General features: G+C 39.5%; 1 protein-coding gene across 1 annotated transcript in view; it reads right to left on the bottom strand.

Annotated features, from left to right (window-relative positions):
• Positions 1-21,987, bottom strand: part of VWA3B (von Willebrand factor A domain containing 3B) — a 97,521-nt gene that overhangs the window by 42,205 nt on the left and 33,329 nt on the right. Inside the window, exons 8-15 of the mRNA XM_054975038.1 lie at positions 10,887-11,003; positions 9,742-9,932; positions 8,089-8,243; positions 6,050-6,188; positions 5,671-5,802; positions 4,152-4,250; positions 1,378-1,564; positions 377-500 (exon numbers count right to left, since the gene is read on the bottom strand). Of these exons, the coding sequence (XP_054831013.1) occupies positions 377-500; positions 1,378-1,564; positions 4,152-4,250; positions 5,671-5,802; positions 6,050-6,188; positions 8,089-8,243; positions 9,742-9,932; positions 10,887-11,003 (1,144 nt within the window). The remainder of the gene's footprint in view (positions 1-376; positions 501-1,377; positions 1,565-4,151; positions 4,251-5,670; positions 5,803-6,049; positions 6,189-8,088; positions 8,244-9,741; positions 9,933-10,886; positions 11,004-21,987) is intronic.

Here is a 21,987-nt window from a genome sequence, read left to right as displayed (position 1 = left end):
AAAACTGAGGCCAGGTGGGTGAATGATTCAACTCTGAGAGGAAAAGAGCATACAGAAAAAATCATGCTTCCTCAATGAAAATTACTTAATGTTTTTCAAGCTCACATTATATTTTTCTAATTTGTAGTACATTTTACCAAATAGATTCCAAACAAATGACAGGAAAGTATGTGAAGGTTCAGAAATAGCAGCCTTTCAACAATTTAGAAATTGTTTTCCATCAAGAGAAATTTTTTACCATTTGAAGTACATCCATGAATTTCCCCCCACAAATCTTCTTGTAACTTTGACCTTCTGATACTCAAGATAAAACACACAACAAGTAGTCAAGGATCCCAAAGATGATATAAGAAATAAAAACAATTAAAGTACATACTTATGTTCCCAATGTTTTGAGCCATTAAACCAATCCATCCATACGTTGTCAGTGTAGAAGGCGTTTACTTTCTTCAGTTCTTTTTCCCCTTGTTCAATCTCTTTCTTAAGAAGATATATATCTTCTGACTGGCAAAATGAAAGATATGGGCTGTTCTCATTCATTAGAAATATATTTTATCACTGAACTAAACCAGTGATGAACATGATACTAAACAGGCCCAATAATTCTACTGAGAAAATGTTGCATTATGATGACATGAAATTAATTTCTTGGAACACTGGCCTTAACTCTTATTTCTATATTGCTTGCATTTCTTTTGTGGCATTTATTAAATTTCACTTCTAACCATGGCTGAATCCACAAACCCGCGGAGCGTCCCGGCGTTGCGCTAAATGTTCGCTAAACACCCGGAAGTGTACCATCTTTCTAGCGATTTCTGAATCGCGCTAGAAAGACGCTACACTTCCAGGTGTTTAGAGAACATTTAGCGCAACGCTGGGACGCTCCGTGGGTGTGTGGATTCAGCCCATTTCTACTTTGTACATTTCAGCCTTCCCTATTGTATAAAAATAATTTTAATAAGATTTGACAAGAACAAGATCCCAGAGCAAACATATGGTTAAAAATTCTTATTATGTCTTCTTTCCTAAATCTAATGATTTAAAAGTGCATTTTTAGTGGCGTTAAATTTTGCGATTGTGTTAAAAAAAATCATGGCTATATTATTCTTCATTTTATGGTCTTACTTCTACTAAACAAGTCACAGTGCCTTGGAAAGCTTCACTAAAATCTACTTTTTATTTTGCCTATCAATAATGGGACCTACACAAACTCATAAATAAAAGGGAATAAATTAATGCAATGGAATCATAAACTTTAAATCTTGGCCCTTCTCATCAGCATTTGGTGCACTTAATAAGATTCATGAGAAACCTTCACATTACTCCTCAATATTAAAATATTTTCCAAATAATGATTCCTTTTCAACTTTTGAAGACTTGCCTCAAAAGGTTTTGGAGCATCAGGGTCCATCAAACAAATATGATAGTAATGAAAACGTCCACCTGTTTCATTGGCCAACTCGTGTAAAAATTTATTAGCTCTGGTATCATCACAGTTGAAGGAAATTGTGTGAATGGGAATGTTCCGCTGAAGTTTAAGTTGATCTAAAATAGTTTGGGGAGGCTGCAAAAAAAGGGAGGGAGATTAAGTAATGCAAAGGTAGTCCTAGAGACCTACAGTTGTAAGAAACCTTTCAGGCCATCTAGTTCAACCTGTAGCTTAACGCAGGAAATCCAAAGCATTTTTGACGGACGGCTACCCAACCTCTATGTTAAACTTCATTTACGCTACATCTTTGTAAACAAGGTATAAAGAAAAAAAGTATAAATATCCTTTATAAATTTCCACAATAACTGTCAATGACTGAAGCTTCTGATATCCATTAAATCTAATAGGAGAACTTCTCACTGAATTATCAGTGACAAGAATTGCATTTTAGAGATTTTCAGCCTTATGCAGATGGCTTTAATTTCCTGTTTCATCATCTCCAATCCAATAGCCTAGGTCCTTTAGGGACCTAGGCTATTGGATTTTGAGATCCTTTAGGCTGAACTGGTCCTAGCTGCTTTGCATAGCATGTACAATCAGAATCAACTGTGCACTGTGCACAACTCACTTCCTAAACCATCTGTGATGGCTTCCAGGGGCAAGAAGAGGAATATTACTCCATTCCCAGAATGCTTCCTGGGCTCTTGGATTGCACATTAGCAGTGAGCAGAGCAAATCACAAACCTAAGGTGATCACTGTCAGTCTGAATTCTGGATTGGATAGACTGTTATAAGGCAACTCCTTTATGTTCATTTACCAAGATGAGTAACCATGTTAATCTGTCTGTAGCAGTAGAAAAGAGCAAGAGTCCAGTAGCACTTTGCTCTGTTCATTTACCAAGTTTGTGAGACCTTCAATCTAAAAACACTGCTACATATAAGATTCTTTAGATATCCAAGGCATCTTCTATTTATTAAACTCACTGCCTGAAACTCAAGAAACCTGCAAATATGTATATTAATAAGCTGATTCTCAATTAAATTATAAACTACAATCTTCCAAGATAATGTAAGCAATCCAATTTTGCTCCTGATATGCTAGTGAGATCAATGCTGACCACATACTGTTGTCAGCTTTGTACACCATCAACGGTTATGAGCTGCCACTGACATATGGAAAAAAATAAAGGCAGGCTTAAGTCAACAATTTTCTATCATCAGGGTATACCGTTATGACTATTTGGATAGAAGCAACTTACAGATCTCTATAATTTATTGTTTTACACATCAAAATCAGTAGATTTTTAATCATATTATTTTCCACTGTAAAAGTATATTATGTTGGAAGTAAAAGACCTGATGCTGTTCCCTACTCACAGGTTATGGGGGTGGGGGCTATATAAGATCAGAGAGACAAAAAGGGCAGGACCTTTCCATTCTCTCTCTCTCTGGTCTGGTGTTAGCCCTTTGAAGTGCAGATTGTGACTCTTAGGGACTTCCTTCCTTCCATCTCCACCTTTGCCTCTTCATCGCTCTCTTTCATCTTGCAGCTATGAGTGCAGACATTCTAGTCTAAATAGTTCAAATAGAATGCTATCTGTACTCCTTTCTTATTCTGAGTGGAGTTCTTTAAATAATGTGGAGTTCCTTAAATATTTCTTTGCTAAGGATAAAGCCTGGCCCATGTGGGTATTTGTTCCTCAACATGAGCACGCTCACGCATGCTTTTGCTGCACCCACTAGACAACTCTGCTACTATAATAAACATAATAATTCTTCCTAAGGGAGACCAACACTTCAAAGGATGTTTTGAACACAGCCTGAGGAGGTTCACCTCCACCCTTGTATCTAGACATTTGGGAAAGATGGCAAAACTGCAGCTTCTATGGAAAATTTCCTAAGCTTAAGACTGGTACAGATTTCTTCAAATGGCAGAGGCAGACACTGCATAGTTAGCTTCCCTTCTCCCCATATTATAGTCTAGTAGACCTTATATTGTGAGGTCATGACATTCTATGTTTCACTTGCCTGACTATATCACTGGCTGCCTCATGGAAAACAGGGAAATACAGAATGTCATGACATCACAACAGAAAGTAGGTTCTATTAGATGTTGAATATTAGATGTTAAAGAGGCGGCACTAACATATGCGGTTGCTGTTTTCAGCAGCAGCCCAGAGATTGATTTATTATCTAGTTCTAATCAGGAAGCTACAGCTTCTGCTATATAATGTTACCTCCTGTCCCATTAAATTCTCCTGTACTTATGACTTCTACTATCAGATTCTCTGCCTACTTCACTCCCCCAACAGACTCCCATCTTCAAGCACTGTCTTCTCTTACCAATCCACCAAGACCACAGCTTTTCCTTTCACTGCTGCCCTCATCATTGTTCAGTTTTGCCCCCCAGTATCCTCCCTCCAAACACTGCTACTTTTTCCACAGTCTCTGCACTGTTGCTTTTCACAGTTCAACCAAGAATTCTGCTCCATTCCCACCCCCACACATACACAGTTGTGGGGGACCTACTATTCTGAGGCCTGAAAGGTCATACTTCTTTACATGTCCACCTCCATGTTGCTGGGAGTAAAGGTGTAGACAAGAGGCTGGTGTCTTCCTTGGACTACCTCACTTTAGCTATCCCTCCTCTACAGAGACTTGTCATATAGCCAGTGTTACATCATCATACTGCCCTGACACATTTTGCTTCTTGCATAGATACCTGATCAGGTCTCCCATCAGTAAGAAGATAAATGGCTTGAGTTTTACTGTCATCAAAGGCAATCTGAAGAGCTTTCAGTGTATTTGTAGAACTTCCAACCTAATCAGTCAATTGGAAAATAGAGAACTGAAAACATTAGCAGTGTTAAATGGGTGGAACACCTTTCAACATTTGTTTATCAAGTGTACAGGTGAGACAGATTACACAAATTATAAAACTCTACTTTGATGCAGAATACATTGAATCCTGGACAACTGTTTCAGTACCCATGTGACAAACTGGCAAAGGCATAAACCTGATACAGATAAGCTTTACAGGTACAAATATAACAATTTTGTGTTTTTGTGGGTAGAAAGAGGACAAAGTATATCATGAAATGTATTACTACATTAAGTATGAACAGCAATGGGGGAATGCAAAATGGAAGAATATTTAGTTGTCTGGACTAAACGGAACACTCTTGGACATCTGATTATAATAAAAGCCTCTTCAGGGATCACTATGCCACACAGAGAGGTTGTGCAAGTTTCCCAATGCTTGCTGCTTCTCTGCAACAAACTCACATCCAGGGTTTTGCATCATCCTTGCTACAGAGATGTGCAAATATGGGCATACTTGGTTGGGGGAGATGCAGAGGCTGTATTTGAGCATGACCTTGTTGCAGAGAAACAGGAAATGCTGAGGTCAACCTGTACATCCTGTTCCTGCATGGCCAGGTGATGCCTAAAACTGCTCAGCAGTGGGGAAAGGGAGAAAAACAGAAATGTAAGTTCTTGCTTCAGGAACTCTTCCTAAAAGACTGAAGGAGCTGGGTATATTTAGAAAAGGGGGGACATGAAGGCGCTCTTCAAATAGTTCAAGGGCTGTCACATAGGAAAGAGATGCTCCAGAGGGCAAGACTCAAATCCAATGGTCTTAAATTATAGGAGGGGAGATTTCAATTACTAACATTAGAAAAAAGTTCCTAACAGTTTGATAATGGAACCAATTACCTGGAGAGGGCTCTCTCTCACTGAAGGTCTTTTAGCAAAGGCTGGATAGCCATAGTGAACATTCTAGCTTTGTATTTCCAACATTGCTTTAGAATGCCCTATAAGACCCAATCCAACTCTATGACCCTGTGATTAAGAGTTCTTTATGAGCCATGGGAGAGCCATGAGCAAATCTCCCTATGTTTTTATGTTTTACTTCAGAGCAACCTGGGGCACTCCAAGTTGGATTGGACTAGTGGCACAGAAAGATCCTTAATCCTTTCCCCCACACCCCACTATTTCCCCCAGTCTAAACTGTTTCCCTGACACTACTATTACCCTCAGAATGACATATAGAACTTATCTAGGAATAATTACTAAACTATACCAGCTCATCTCTCCACTACTGCCTATGAACACAGCAGACATATATAGAAACACATCAGTGCCACAAGGATATCAGGTTTGACCCCTTTAACCAAATAAATACATACAAATACAGGGTACTTAAATAAACTGGCTTGTTTATGTTTTCTTTCTGTATTTACCTTCAGCCCTTTTATCCAAAGTAAAGCATCCTTCAAATTATGCTCATTGACTTCAGCAAGTTTTTCTTTCCAAGCTATTGCTTCACCATCAAATTTAACAAGATTAAACTGAGTTTTGTTTTGTAGTTGTTCCTGCAAGAAACAGCCTGCTGAATTCTCCTTCATATAAACAAAGCATCAAAACTTTGCTATATTTGAAAAGCAACTTCTAGAAGTTTCAGTAAAAATACTTTATTTCTAATATATGATTCATCTTATAAGCTGTCTACCCAATCCCAAACCTGTAGAAGCCATCAGTGGTTTTATCAGGAAAATACAACATCTTTATGCATTCATTCTGTTCCACAACCCAGTATTTAAAATAGTAATTGACACTCACCCGCACAAGCTGAAATATTTTTTCCTTCACAAGTGGCAATTTATTTTTCATTGAGTGAGATGTATCAATGAGAATATAAATGTAATCTTCAACTACATCCCCAAAGAGCGCTCTGCTCCCTTTTCGCAGTTCCTGAAGTCTGTACAAAAACACTTTTAATGTGAAATGAAAGGCACAAAGAATTGTGTGAAATGCAAATTTCCAACCTCCTACCACTGGGGAAAAAAAACACTTCACCAAACCAATATAGGGGTCAAATATTCCCAATTAAGTCATAGTTTTTTTAACGAGTTGTATTTAATACAAACAAATATAATACATGGGTACAATTATACATGTATGGTGTCAAGAATCCATAAAACTACCTTCTTCTGTTAATTCCCTTGAATATCAAAGCCCCCTGAAAACTTTCTCATCCATTTTTTCCCTTTTGACTAGAGACCTCGTGGCAGTCTGAATGAAAAGAAATAATACTTGAACAGTTAAAACCTCAATATAAATTAGTTATTGTGTTTTTACATTACAATTTTCTGCCACCTTGCATCATACAGCCTTCCAGTTCCTTAGACATCCCCCCAATTTATTATAAGTGGGGACCTGTCCCAATGCCTTTGTAATGAAATCTATCAACTAAAACACACACACACACACACACACAATGCTGAAGGTGGGGTCAAAAGCCACAAAACAGCCGGTCCATTTGCTATAGGGGAATATATTGGTGAATAAAGTAGAACATGTTATGGAGAAAAATGCACATTTCTCTTCAGCTATAACCGTAAAGGCATAGATGCGTTAACTGATCTGTTTGAAAGTCATATAATAAAATTAGATAGTTTAGTGAAATGATTCCTTACAAAAGAATAGTTACCTCTTGTTTATAATATATCTATTCTCAATTAGAACACTCTGCTTGAAGTGTTACACATCTGCATACATTTGTTGTAGCGTACGTTTAATGATTATGCAAGGTGCCATGACACCGATTTGTTGTTGTTTCCACAGTATCTTGTCAGAGATCTTTAAAATTAGAATACCTAATACAAGTTCATTATGCTGTCTGGTTATATAAACACCATCTCAATCAGACTGTTTTACATTTGATATTTTTCTTTTCTTCAAAGACCCTTCCCAACATGTCCCCAGTGTCTAAAGTATGGTGAGTGACTGCAAGACAGGAGACCTTCTTGGTCTAGCAGCACAACATCTTTGGAATGTCCTCCAAAGTGAAATTCACCTGGCCCCATCCCTTTCACTGCATAATAATAATAGTGTGCCACTGAATCACAATGAACTCGAGGCAACCCTAGGACCATAGGGTTTTCAAGGAAAGATGTGAGAAGTGTTTTGGCATTCCCTTCCTCAGCACAGCAATCCCAGTCTTCCTTGGTGACCTTGCATCCAAATACTAACCATGGCCAACCATGTTTAGCAGCCAAGCTCTGACAAGTTCGGACTAGCCAGGGCTATTCAGGCTGCTGCATCACTGGATGCAGATCCTTTTTTAGAGGCACTTTAATTTGTAAGTGCTGCGTATGCAGCTGGCTATTTGTGCTTATTCTGTATTAGTGACGATTTTTATTATCTTTGGAACCGCTGGTTCTCTTTTTATTCCTTTAAATTTTTATCTAGCTGTTGTTTGTATACAACTTTTTTGTAGTCTATATGGCATAATAATAATAAATAATAATAACATTCAATTTATATACCACCTTTCAGGACAACTTAACACCCAATCAGAGCGGTTTACAGGAAATATTATTATTCCCACAACAATCTCCCTGTGAGGTGGATGGGGCTGAGAGAGCTCTAGAAGAGCTGTGACTGACCCAAGGTCCCCCGGCTGGCTTCAAGTGGAGGAGTAAGAAATCAAACCCGGTTCTCCAGATTAGAGGCCTGCCACTCTTAAGCACTACACCAAACTGGCATAATAGATATATATTGCCCAGGTGGTCCATGTTAGGATGGAAGGTTAGAATAGCAATATTTTAATAGATAAAAAGAAACGAGTTTTAAAAGGATTTCAATAGAAGGCTGACCTGCTTTCCATTTGATCGAGAGCATTCTTCATTCTGTCTTCATATCGCAAATACTTTTCAGCATCAAGATGTACATGGACTGTAGTCCCATCTTCCAAGTGCATATGTATAAACTTATCACAGTATTTCGCATGGATTCTTTTCTTGTTAGTCTCCTACAGGAGAAAAAAGTTGTGGTGCTGATTTTACACATGACACGACCTTCTTGAAGCACTGCTTCACTATTTTTAAACTGCATCTATACACAGTCACCAATGCAGAAATAACCCCAGAAACTTCCCACATTTCACAAGTGTTTTTGTAGTGATGGAAATATTGTTTTCAAGTTATCCTAGACCTATTAATGTTTAGAAAATAAGTTTTAGTTTAGTTTATTCGGTGTTTAACCCACCCTCCCCACAAGTGGGCTCAGGACGGGGTACAACAGTCATAAAATACAATTACATAGCAGATTCTACAATAAAATTCAGCAATTAAAATTATATATATATATACAAAAACCTGATATAGTTGGCTACACATTCCTCCCCCCAGCATACAAAGAGGAGGTAGACAGACACACGAGCTGTACTCGAATACTGGAGACGGGTGGGAGGCTCAACGATGGTCCTGACGCTGGCCTCAACCGTAAGCCTGGTGGATCATCTCCGTCTTGCAGGCCCGCCGAAATGATACCTGATCCTGGCGGGCCCGAGTGTCCTCAGACAGAGAGTTCCACCAGGTTGGGGCCAGGACCGAAAAGGTATAATAGCGGGGCAAGGGATTAATTCAAGTATAATAGCGGGGTATAACAGGTATAATAGTGGGGCTAGGGATTAATTCAATACCTTGACTCTCAAAAGCTTATACCCTGAAAAATTTGTTGGTCTCTAAGGCATTAGTACCTACATTAGTCTGCTCTTCTATGGTTTTCTGGTTTGTTCTGCTCTGCTGGTTGTTACTAGCTTTATTATGAGTTTTGATTTAATTGCTCTTTCCTGCTGTGATCTGTGATGAATTTCAGTTGGTTCTATTATGAACCACCTTGGGGCTCTGTTAGACTGAAAGATGATGTAATTAATAAATAATAAAGATGAAAGTGTCAACAAAACCAAAACACTGTCACCTTGAAAATAAATGTCATAATTTTGGATGCCATGTGGTGCATGAGCACCACAAGGCAACACTAGTGCCACTGTCAGATAAGAGTGCCATAACAGAAAAAAGAAGCAACTCTCAAACCAGTTTGAAGAAGTTTACTAATTTAAATGCCCTTCCCAACACATTTTTACAAAATATCTTCCACCATGGGAGAGATAATCACTAGTTCTTCTACTCTGAAAGATTTTTTTCTTGGAGTTTTATTTCATACAAAATATATTAATACTAAAGTGGAAGTATATTAGCTAAGCCAAGTCCCTGCATATACCCAAAAGATTTCAAGATGGCTGTAGCCAAGCACCTCCTAATATTCTGATGCACATATACATAAAAAGTGTCCTGCTGAATCTAAAAACAGCTGAGCAATTTTGAAACTGAGAGCTTCCGTAATGATATCAAAATAGTGCCTGTCAAAATTATCAACAAAACTTCTTACTATATAACCAGCACATTTATAACAACCTGAAAAACGAAGAATCAGACCCCACCTCTACCCCCAAGCAGGTTACTTACTGCATCAGTTTGCAAATATTCATTCTCTGGTTTGGTTTTTATGTCAACAACCCCATCCGCATGACGAAAGGTGGAATTACCCAACGCTTCAGTCACTGTCAGTTTCTGTGCCTTCAAACCATTCTTCTGAAGCCACCTCTTGGAACTTGCAGAATCCTGGACATCACATGCTGAATAGTCAGTTTTGGTCACTGGAGTAAAAATGTGATTGAATAAGCATTTGATGAATTCAAGTTTAATATAAATACATCACCCCAAAGATCCAATTATTATTCATTTATACACCACCTTTCTCCCCAACAGGGACTCAAAGCAGCTTACATCATTCTCTCCTCCATTTTATCCTCACAACAACCCTGTGAGGAAGACTAGACTGTTTGTGTGTGAGACTAGCCCAAGGTCATCCAGCAAGCTTCCATAGAAAAGAGTCTCTTTACACGAGATGCCTCAGCACATGTTCGTCAAGTGTAGGGATAGCCGAGAAGCATAGTTTTAAAAGACAGAGCCAGCAGAGATTGCTCCTCAGAGGGTTTGTTAATTTCATCTTCCCTGCCTTGAAGGTTCTGTCAATTTCACCTCTCCAGTCTAAAACAGTGTGGGATCTCAACTCGAGGGCAGCAAGGAATGGAAATACGCTGGAGCTGCCTTCCAGAGCCAGGTTTGGACTTGAAGAGGTTATAATGGGCTGAAGTTAGTGCCCACATTGGGGTTTCCACAATTTGGAATTGCATTACTAAGTATTACAATGGGTTTCTTCATTTGAAGTGCAGGTCAGCATTTTGCCAAATCAGGACATGATGCCTCCACATACTATAGGGGACACAGATAGCCTCTGCTCTCCACACTGCGAGCCCTCACAGCATTTTTAAATTCCTTTAAAATGGAAACAGTGTCCATGGGCTGGACCCATGGACTCCATTGCATCAAGCTTGGCCCTTATGGTTTGGACTTGACAAGTGGCATGCCTACTGTATTCAGTAGGCCTTCTTCACTTTGCAGATAAACAAGTAGAAAATCATCTCCAAAGTGATTTGCATTCAGAACTGGCCACATGAAAAGAAACTGTTAGAGATTGTCTATATTAATTGTTATTAACATTGTTACAATGCTATTAGAAGATTGAACTTTTTTTAAAAAAAGCACACCTTTAGTTGATTCAGACTCTTCAAACTCTGTCAAAATTCTCTGAACTTGAAGCTGTGTAGTCCTAGCTTCCTCCAGCTCTTTCCAGATCAAGAACACGTCTTCTCTGACACCTGCTCCTGTAGTTAAAGTAAACGAGGTGTACAGAAATGGTGGTTAGATTCATGACTCACTGACTATTGGAGTTCCTCTGTGGTTTGTGTTATTTTTTATCCATATTCACTGAATAATCATGCAGCAGCTCTGGGCAATTGTCATAAATTTTCCCTGAGCTTATCCAAGAGCAAATATTTTCAAAATAACACAGGCATGGTTTATAAACATTCTGGAAAAGTTAAAGAAAAGTAAACTGAACTACTTTTCTATCGTCTGAAAGACTGATTCCAGCGGGGATTTTCTGTATTGTCCCCATAGTCCTTTAAAAAAAAATGTTGACATTCAGAGTATTATTGTCAATGAAACATGGGGTCGTATATAAAACCACTTGCTCACATTCTCTGTCATGCTGTAACATGTGTCATGGATATAACTAGAACTATAGGAGGTCAATTGCTGGATATGACCAAGAAAGTTCTTTTTCCCGCACGAACTTGTGGTTTGGGAGGGGGGAAATGTTTGAGTATTTAGAGCTGTACTTTTCTCAAGTTTCTATTCCTATCAAGGAAGTGTGTACTGCTTGGATGCTTTCTTGCCTCTGAGTAATTATATGGATATATATATGGAAAGATTGGATTTCGGAATAAAAACCATTTAACCAAGAGCTTGGACTTCTTGTTGCAATGGTACAGAGACCTGTTTACCATATCCTGTCATCCATAGCCTGACACTCTAGGGGCAGAGTGAACTGCAGTTACTGAGTGGAGAGAAAAGTTTTATTCAGCATTCTGGTTTAGAAGGGTAAGCTGTGTGCAGCCTGAGAGTGTCCATGTATATCTGAGAGAAATACAACCAGTGTGGAAGACTGAACTCTATGTGTCTGAGAGAAAACATTCATTCTGCCTAAAGCATGCAAACTGTGTGGGCCTGAAAGAGAAAGTTTTATATATATATATATATATGTTTAACTGAGCCTATGTAAAGGAACTTTAAGAACCAATAACTATCATTGAAACAATCAAGCATAAGTAATAGTGTGAAACCAATACGCTTATTGTAAAAATAAACATTTGTTTGGGGGGGGGGTGTTTCCCATCCCACAGTATATGTTATTCCTATACCCCATTCCTATCCTCAGGGCCACACAGTCTCACAAAGGAGCTTGGCGTTTGGGCGCGTTATTAAAGGGGAAATTTAAATTAACTGTCTTGGAATGTAATTCCTGGTGGCAGCAATCTACCCAGAGGGAGTAAGAAGAGGGTTAAAGGCAAAATCTAACTAAGGTTAGAAAGGAGGTTATGACAGAGACATAAAACAACAAAGTTACACAGTTGTATTGCCATATGTAGATTAGAAGGGCCATCTAACGCATACTAATGCATACAATGTACCAAGGCTCAGATACAGAAAATATCTGAGAATAGCAAGAATGTCTGACTTCATAGAGGCTGGCAACATTATTTGAGGATAGTTATATTGGTAAAGAGCCAAAAGATATTCAGATGTATGAGAAACTTGTAATCACTAATCTATATAGGCTTTGTTAAGACGACAAAGTAGCAAGAATGAACGAGCCACTGCTATATGTTTTGAGAAGATGTTTCAAATATGGATCATCTTGTTTGGTGTATGAAATCAAAAGATAACGGTTAGCCAAGAATTTGAATCTCTGAAGAAGCTATTGTTAAGAAAAGGTTCTGAAACCCTATAAATATGACAAGCTAGACTGATAGCAAGTTTCTTCTTTGAAGAAGCTTCTTGCCTGTGACCTTTGTATCTTTGGGTAAGATTTTTTTTTAGATTCATAGCTGTAATGCATGGCATGATTTCCTGTTGACTGAGTTGATATTAAGAATACTGAATAATTACTTTGTAATAATAAAGGCTTAAAATGGAAGCAGAGACTCCATAATTGTATTACTTGTGTACAATACCCCATAACAAACCTAAGCTGTTATTTGTGGTGCACTTCTAGTCAGGAGTTAAACAATTTGCTATAGGAAAGCTCAGGGCTTTTTTTCTGGTAAAAGAGGTGGTGGAACTCAGTGGGTTGCCCTCGGAGAAAATGGTCACATGGCTGGTGGCCCCGCCCCCTGATCTCCAGACAGAGAGGAGTTTAGACTGCCCTCCGCGCTGTCTGGAGATCAGGGGGTGGGTCCACCAGCCATGTGACCATTTTTAAGAGGTTCCGGAACTCCGTTCTATCACGTTCCAGCTGAAAAAAAGCCCTGGGAAAGCTAATTAGATGCTCAGGGCTTCTTAACTGTATACCTGTATCTGAATCATCTCCAAAAACTTCCTATCAAGTCTGACCAGAGTTATCCAGAACAATGGTCAAGAATCAGAACACGGCTGTATAGGCAAGGCTGATTCTCAATGGCTGAAGTCACCAAAGGGAGGAAGTGGGCAGCCTCATGTCCCGGGCTGCACCTCTTGATTTACTCTCACATAACTGAATAGTTCTCATTCTTTCCTATGAGGCAAAGGAAAGTGCATGGTAGTGCGTGGTTATGGTGAGTGACACTGGATGGTCTGACCCTCACTGAGAAGAGATCCCACAGAGAAGTGCCATGTGCATAGAAACACACAACATACCAAAGAGATGCTAACTCACATATACCCTCAAGAGTACTTGCACGATAAAAGCTTTTATTCATCACGATAGGTATTTTGCAAGCCAGATAATTTTTTTTAATGTACAAATTAAAACCTATGTTGAAAATGATTCTGTCAGAGTTCTGACTGTGGAAACACAAATGGAAATAAAGTGAAACAAGAAGAGCCCTATTTAAAAAAACCCCAAATATTTGACCTTTAACATTATTCAATCCTTAATATTATTCAGTGCAGTACTCTTAAATACATGCAAGTTTGTTGCTCTTGAAACACAATCACAGACTATTCCCCAATATTAAAATGTCAGTACCAGCATTACTTGCCTGCAGTTTCAGCATAACTCCTTTTAAATGCCAGGGCAATGCCACTGTTTGAGAGGCTTCTGTGGCACCACTTTAAGAAAACATTGCCAGTAGAGCAATGAAAGCAGCGTGCTCAGCTGTCATTTTTAACCTATAATCGCACAAACTTCTGGCTATTCCAGGAATAAGCAAGTGTTGTTTGACATGAATGTGTGCACCTTTTGTCCATTCACTGCTATTATGGAGACAATGAGATCTCCCACTTTCTGTCTCTAGCTACTGTGCAATGTTAATGTATTATAGTATACTGCCATCTCCTGGGACTCTATTTCAAGGATTCTGTTGTACACTAGGAAAAAAATCCACATACTAAATGAAGGGGAGGAAGCACACCATTAAGAAAATACAAGAAGTCTCCTTTCCAGTCTTCTCTACAACTGCTTTCAAAGATCTGATAGGCTAACCCAAAATTACTTTACTACTTAAAACAACCATGTATACTCCAAATGGTATACACTCACATTTACTGGTGTATGTAAGATTTTCTAGAAAATTAAAAATGTTCAAAAGAAAATCATGGGCAAAGAGGTCTAGAACTAGTGTAGTATAGTGATTAGACCTGGGGTCCCCAATGTGGTCATGTGGGTGCCCAATGTGGGGTCCCCAATGTGGTCATGGCATCCACCAAGTTCCTTTTCTGGCACTTACTAAATGTTTTCAGAAAGTGGGCATGGCCAAGTGGAGCTCCTGCCCTGCCAGGGCTTTTGACTGGCCTGTAGGGATCTGATTGGTTGTACAGATTAAAACAATGTTGTTTCATCAGCAGCTGCCACTACAGTGTTAGTTTTAGTCTCTGTATACTCTTTCCCAGTGTATTGTTTAAAATTACTCTTCTTGTCCTCTGCATTTGGGCTTTCTCTATGAATGTGTGTCTACCTTACACAGTAGCTATATTATGGCTAATTCAACCTCCACCAATAGCCATTTTGTGGATGCCCCATCACCCTGTTTCAGAATTTCAAGTTGCCAACACGCTTAAAAACCCTGTAGTAGAAACTAGACATGGGCACGAACCAAAAACAAACAAACATGATTTGTGGTTCATCGCATTTCCACGAACCAGGAACCATGAACTTCCACAACCTTGTCCCAGTTCATGAATTGGTTCGTGGAATTTCAAACACCCAGGGCCGGCTGCTGAAGTTGGCACCGGGCGTTTGAAACAGACATCCCCCTTCTCCTACTGCTCGCGGTGGCAGGAGAATGGGGCTGTCACTATCACACACCCCAAACCGGTAGGAGAACAGGGCTGTCAGTTTCACTCACCCCACGCCGGCTTCAGCCCATCGGCTGAATCTGGCGGGTGTGTGTGTGTGTGTGTGTCTGTGAAACTGACAGCCCAATTCTTCTGCCGCCCGAGCAGCAGAAGAAGGGGGCTGTCAGCTTCACTCACCCTGTATAGGCTTCAGCCCATGGGCTGAACCCCACGCGTGGTCTGTGAAATTGACAGGGCTGAACCCTGTCAAACTGACAGCCCCCGTTCTTCTGCTGCCAGGGGCAGAAGGAAAACAGGGGCTGACAGCTTCACTCACCCCATGCCAGCCTCAGCCCATGGGCTGAGGCCAACGTGGGGTCTGTCAAACTGACAGCCCCCGTTCTCCTGCCACCCAGGGCAGAAGGAGAACGGAAGCTGTCAGTTTGACAGACCCCACATCAGGTTCAGCCCATGGGTTGGTAAGGCATGGTATAAATGAAATAAAAGCAATAATTGTTCAAGCAGTACAACTTATGTTGAAAATTAAGTACAAAGGAGAAGTGACAGAGTAATTTTCTCTACAACTCAACTCTTTTCTGAAAATTATTGATTTACAGAAAGGATACAGTTACAACTAAGTAAGTTTAAATCTCTTCTATATATACATGTAAGTAATGCATTGTACCTTTGGTCTCTGCATTACAGTAACTAATGACTTCATTGCAATGATCACTAATGGATTTCATTACAATGGCTGCAATTCTGTACACAGTGAGACTGATCAAATCCCACTGAAATCAATGGGATGTAAGAAGCCTAAATGTAATCAGGATTAAAGACAAGGAGATCATTAAACTTTTATTTCAGGGTAATAAATAATAAATTCATCCCTGAGCTTTGCAGCCACAATTATCAACTCCTTTTACAATCACATTCCACTCACACATTTGCACTGAAATGAGGGGGAATGTCCATCCTTTTTCTGCTATTTAACCACCCTGGTGATGGCCAGGTACTCTTCCAGCAAGTGCTGCGTAAACGTTTTGGGAACTCGTGAATGCCACAAACACTTTATTTCCATGTGGGCACACAGTACATGTGTCATTTTAATCTTTCTTCTGTAAAAAATATCATGCCAAATAGATGTGATTCCAGTGGTGTAGTCTATTTAGTTTCCCAGACAGGCCTAACTCTATGACAAGCCTGGGAAAGAGGTAGGGCTAAACCTGAGAAAGCCTATGTCCTAACCTTATACTGTATACTCCGAATCTACAAAATCCCAAAGCCAATTTCCAACAAAAGCAGCTCAAAAATGTTTGCTCTGTGGAAGCAATGGATGGGTGAGGAGAAGAACAACCTATGAGTGAGTGTACTTTGTCATGCCACAACGACCCTGTTCACAAGTTACAGAGAATGTGTGTACATCCCGGATGTATTTGTGTACATCTGTTTCTAAGAAAGAACCAAAGCACATTTATTTTCCAACTGAACCAGGGATCATTTCCAGGTTAAATGTGGGCTTTGTATCACATGTTCATCTGTAAACTCATTGAGTATAATATGAGAATTAATGTACATAATAAAAATAATCAAGTGTACACTGTAACCATTGCATTCACTGTAACTTGTAAACAGGACTAGTCATGGGTTTGAAAAATATCACTTGCCATCAATATTTTCATCTATACATTATATGTACAGCTTCCTTATACTGAATCAGACCATTGATCCATCTAAGTCAGTATTGTCTACTCAGACTGGTAATCGCTCTCCAGGGTGTCAGCCAGCCAGTTTGGTGCCATGGTTAAGAGTGACAGGACTCTTATCTGGAGAGCCGGGTTTGATTCCCCACTCCTCCACTTGAAGCAAGCTGGGTGACCTTGGGTCAGTCACAGCTTCTCAGAGCTCTCTCAGCCCCACCCATCTCACAGGGTGATTGTTGTGGGGATAATAATAACACACTTTGAAAACTGCTCTGAGTGGTCATTAAGTTGTCCTGAAGGGTGGTATAAAAATCAAATGTTATTGTTATTATCTTTCATATCACCCACCATCAGATCTGGATCCTTTTAAATAGAGAGAGTAGGGACAGGACCTGGATCCTTTTGCATGCCAGGAAGATTCTCTGTCACTGAGGCCTGGCCCCTTCTCTGAATATTTTAATGGTAAATATGTGTGTACAAGAGGGTGAATTAGGTTTCTCTTGGATGCCAGTTGATTTTATAGCTTGAAATCAAGACTACAAGACACTAGAAGCCTGCTAGCCTCAAAGGCTTTGCAACCCCACTGGCTTCAGCCTCTCCTCTCCCATCCCCTGGAAGTTTATGCCCATGAGTGAATCAGTCTTTAGAAAAGTTGATGTGGTGTACCAGCTAGAGTATCAGAATAGGAGTGGGAAGACCAAGGCTGGGCTCTGTCCCTACACAGCCACAGAGCTCATGGATAACCTGGGGTCAGCCACTCTTTCTAAGCCTAACTGATCTCACAAAAGAGGATGGAAGAAGAGAGAATCACGCACTCCCAAGAAAAAAGGCAGGATTAAAATGAGAAAGATTTTAAAATTTGATATATTTGTATCAGTCCTACACAAGTTATTTACTCTACAGTGAATACAGATTTCCACCCACAGAAATGCTTGCTTATTCTATTCATTGTCTTCTGTAACTGGATGAACCTCATGGCACATTTTCTGCAAACCACCCAGCAAGTTATTATTTTTCCAGTTTAGCATAAGTATGAGGAAGAACCCCTAACTTATCTTCCTCTGGAAGAATAGCTGATAATATGGGTTTTTAGGAAGCTTGTGTTAGTCCTCCATGCCATCAATACAACACATTAAGATTAATCCAACTAATTAATAAAATTACCATCTAGATACATAGCCTCCCAAGAGACTTCTGTCATTTCAGTCATATTTGCTTTCATTTCATCAACACATCTCAGCAGGGCTGCCTTCTCTGCAGTCTCTGTATAACAATATTTCACTGACATCAATCCTCAGTAACGCGGGTCCCTCTTTTTCAATCTCTGACTGCTCAAGTTTCACTTTACTATAGCTCCTGAAGAACCATGGAATCCAATCACTACTAGCAATCCCCAGAATGTGACAGTTTAACTGCCTTCTAAAATCTACCAGAAGTTCCATCCAAGAACAGGGATGATTGGCAAGATGATCCTCATATTACAAGAAGTTAAAATCATGCAATTAAGTTAACTGAGAAAGAAAAAAAATTAAGTACTTTGTCACAAAATAAATAATTAGTTCATGGTAAATGTGGTGGCAGTTACTCTTTAAAACACCTTAAGAAAGCAGCAGATAAATTAATGAAGACCCATTAGCCATAATAGAAAATGGAACCTCAGCATGTATCTGAGAAGCAGTTGCTATGGAAATAAAGGGAATAACTGAGAATAATTTTAGAATAACTGAGATTCTTTGTGGAGCGACTTAAAGCCAGGGCATGGCTAGAGGTGCAAGCTGAAGAGCTGTTGGCTCACATCCTGCAGCTGTCAATCAGCTGACTAGTAGTTCTAGGACCAGCCCATGAGCTTGTGTAATGTCTTTTTGTTCTCTCTCTTATGTTTAGTTGTTTAAATTAAATCTTTGGGTCCCCAGTGGGAAGAAAAGTGGCACATAGATCCCTAACAAATAAGTAAGCCTTTGCTGCACCTTTGTAATAATATTTTAAAAAATTATTTAATACATTTATTTACTTCCTATCAAGAAACCCCAGGTGGATCACAATTTTAAAATGTGACAGGGCTAAACAAGGAACAGTAGCTGTCTCTGGCCATCTGTCATCTTCTTAGGAGTCCATGATATGAAATCCCTCCTCTCTCTTGCCCTCCCCATCAAGATACACTTTCATGAGCCCCAGGAAAGGTGGGCTGCAGGTGGTTTCTCTCTGACCACTGATGGGTCCTTCAGGAGTACACCTAAAACTAAAGTTATTTGTTTCTTCCTTGTAACATCTGTTTTAACTATTTTTCATGAGATTTCTTTTCAATCTCAGAATGAGGAAAAACAACTTTCTCCAAGTTCAGACTTCTTCCAATAATACTGGATCTCATAAAATGGACATCAAGTGAGCATGTGTGTGTTTAAAAACTTCTTATAGCACCCACAATCAAGATGAAATTGTACACCTAAGGTGTAACACCTTTGTTCAGTGGATTTCCTAAGAACATGATCAACCATTCTAGACAAACTCTGTAATAATAAGTGAATTTTAATTTAACCAAACTTGTTTTATATATAAAAATGGATTTTTTTAAAAGCATTAAGGACAATTCATATAGTGCCGGCATAGCATGATAATCACTTGCATGAGGCAGGGCATCACAACGCTTTAGTAATTTCCACAGGAAGGAGATATAGCAGTCACCCAATCCTTATGACTCCTTCCGACAGACCATAGGGCAGTGATCAGGCTTATGCAGCATGTTCTTCAGCACTCTCATGAAAGGAGAAGCATTCTTGAGTTGCATTGTACTTTAAAGTTATCAGAGATTAACACCATCTTAAGTGGAGCCTTTTACCTTGCTGAAATTATTTCATTATGACTCAGTCTTTTGGCCAAGATCATCTGCATACTGAAGTGTATACATATACAACGTACTGAATAAAATAATTGCAGCTGATGCTTGCTAGCTATTTCAAATATTGTTTATCCTTGCTTGAAGTTATACACACTGTGACCCATCATTAGCAGTAATGTTATCTGTCATGAGACATCCAACACCTGTAATCATGGCCAACCTATTTCTGAATTATTTGAACCCCAGCAGAAAGTTTCTCACATGTTGGCTATCAAAATTCCAGGAGACAAACTAGAGCACAGGCTCGTACCATAATCCTAAACACTTTTTTGGAAGCAACAACCACCAAGTTCAATTGGACTTACTTCCTAGGAAGATAATTTAGGATTGCAGCTTCAGGATATCATATTTACCCAAAAATGTACTGACAAGATCAGCAGTTGTGACTAGCCACAAAGACTGAGATACAGCTGGTTCTGTCTGTGGCAACCAGCTGGAAGTCAGTACAAGATACCTGAAAGCCGTAGCTGCCAGAAGCACAAAGGTGTGTTTGAATTAAACATTTGATCCACCCAAAGAGAACGAGAGTTACTATCTGATTTTCTCCAGGCATCTGCAACTCAGCAATAAACAAAGGAAGTAATTGCTCAGAATTAATTGTGCATGCAAAATGCGATGTCTAACCTCTTTTTTGCTTGTACAATAGACAGAAGCTTGGCCAAAATACGTAACACAAGAGCTGAATTTTTGGTGCATATTCTTTGCTTGGCAAAACTAGAGAAGCGAACAAAGAGTATTGTTATTTTCTGTTAATTTAGTCTTAATAAAGGATGAAATAATGTTCTCATTACTGAACATCTTTTTTCCATTATTATATTCATTTCCATGGATCGGAACAAGAAACATTTTCAGCTGTAATTTTTGTGCCATCCAACTGAGATGAAATTCGTAGGGACTATATTCCCAAGGGATCCTCCTAACAAAATCTTGGCAGAAAGTAATGTGTCCTCGTTTAATAAATAATTAAAATTCTAACTTGTAAAGCAGGCATAAGGAGATGTTCAGCAATTCAAGTGGGTTCTAATTATATACAATTCCACCTATTCACTTCTAAAGCAAGTTGGGAGTCTATTTTTGACAAAAACGTTGAACGAGTGAAATCCTACCCCTCTCTTAAGTACATAAGAAAAGCCCTGCTGGATCAGACCAGAGATCCAACTAGTCCAGCATCCTGTGCTACACAGTGATCAACCAGTTACTCTGCAGGGGCCAATAACAGGACACAGAAGCCTTCCCCTGAAGTTGCCTCCAGTCACTCATATTCAAAGGTTTACTGCCTCTGAATGTGGAGGTGCCCTTTAGTCACCCTGGCTAGTAGCCACTTATAGACCTGTCTTCCATGACTGTCTAATCTCCTTTTAAAGCTGTCTATGTCTGTGCCCATCATCCTCTGGCAGTGAATTCCACAACTTAATCACTCATTGTGTAAAAAAGTATTTCCTTTTGTGCATCCTGTACCTACTGCCGATCAGCTTCATTGGATGCCGGAGTATTATGGGGGAGAAAAGTTTTCCCTGTTTCCTCTGTACCCCATACATAATTTTAAAATCATCTTGCTCTCTTCTGTACTTTTTCTTCTAGCCAGGCTCTAATATCAGAAGGGAGACAAGCTGAGAGGAAAATACTTAAAGAAACTGAGCACTGTGGGATAAGACATGGGACAAGGGACAAGAGTTCACTATCTAAATGTTGCATTTTTTATTTTAAAATACACACAGGGACACACTAATCTCCCACTTTATTTACATGTGAACAGGAGGAAGCCTGTCTTTATCCCCTACTGAGGCCAACAACATAGGGAATAGGGTGATTCAACTCAGGGAAATGGCACAAAGGGAAAGGTCTAAATCCCTCCCTCACTTGGGCCATGTGAAGGCTCAAACCAGCTGTCACAAAGCATCATTTACACTCACAGACTCAAACCAGACTAACATTCTTGTAGTTACAGAAAAGCTAAAGAGAACTGCCTTTTAAAACGTCATAGGGGTCAACTTCTGGACCACACCATTGGGGGAGGAGGGGATCATGCCTTTCCCCCACATTGTTTTCCTAAGCCAAAACCACTCTGTTTTAATTACTGGTTTTATACATGTTTTACTTTTGGTTTTAACTGATTTTATTATATGTTTTATAATGTTTGGTTTTCAATAGCTAACTGCCTTGGTGGACCTGTTTGGGCTGAAAGGCAGAATATCAAGTTACCACCTCCTTGATCGGGGCAGGAGATCCCCCACC

This window comes from Eublepharis macularius, chromosome 3, assembly GCF_028583425.1.
Source record: "Eublepharis macularius isolate TG4126 chromosome 3, MPM_Emac_v1.0, whole genome shotgun sequence".
NCBI lineage: Eukaryota > Metazoa > Chordata > Lepidosauria > Squamata > Eublepharidae > Eublepharis > Eublepharis macularius.
Note: the sequence above shows the minus strand (reverse complement) of the source record. Positions and strands in the feature narration are given on the sequence as shown.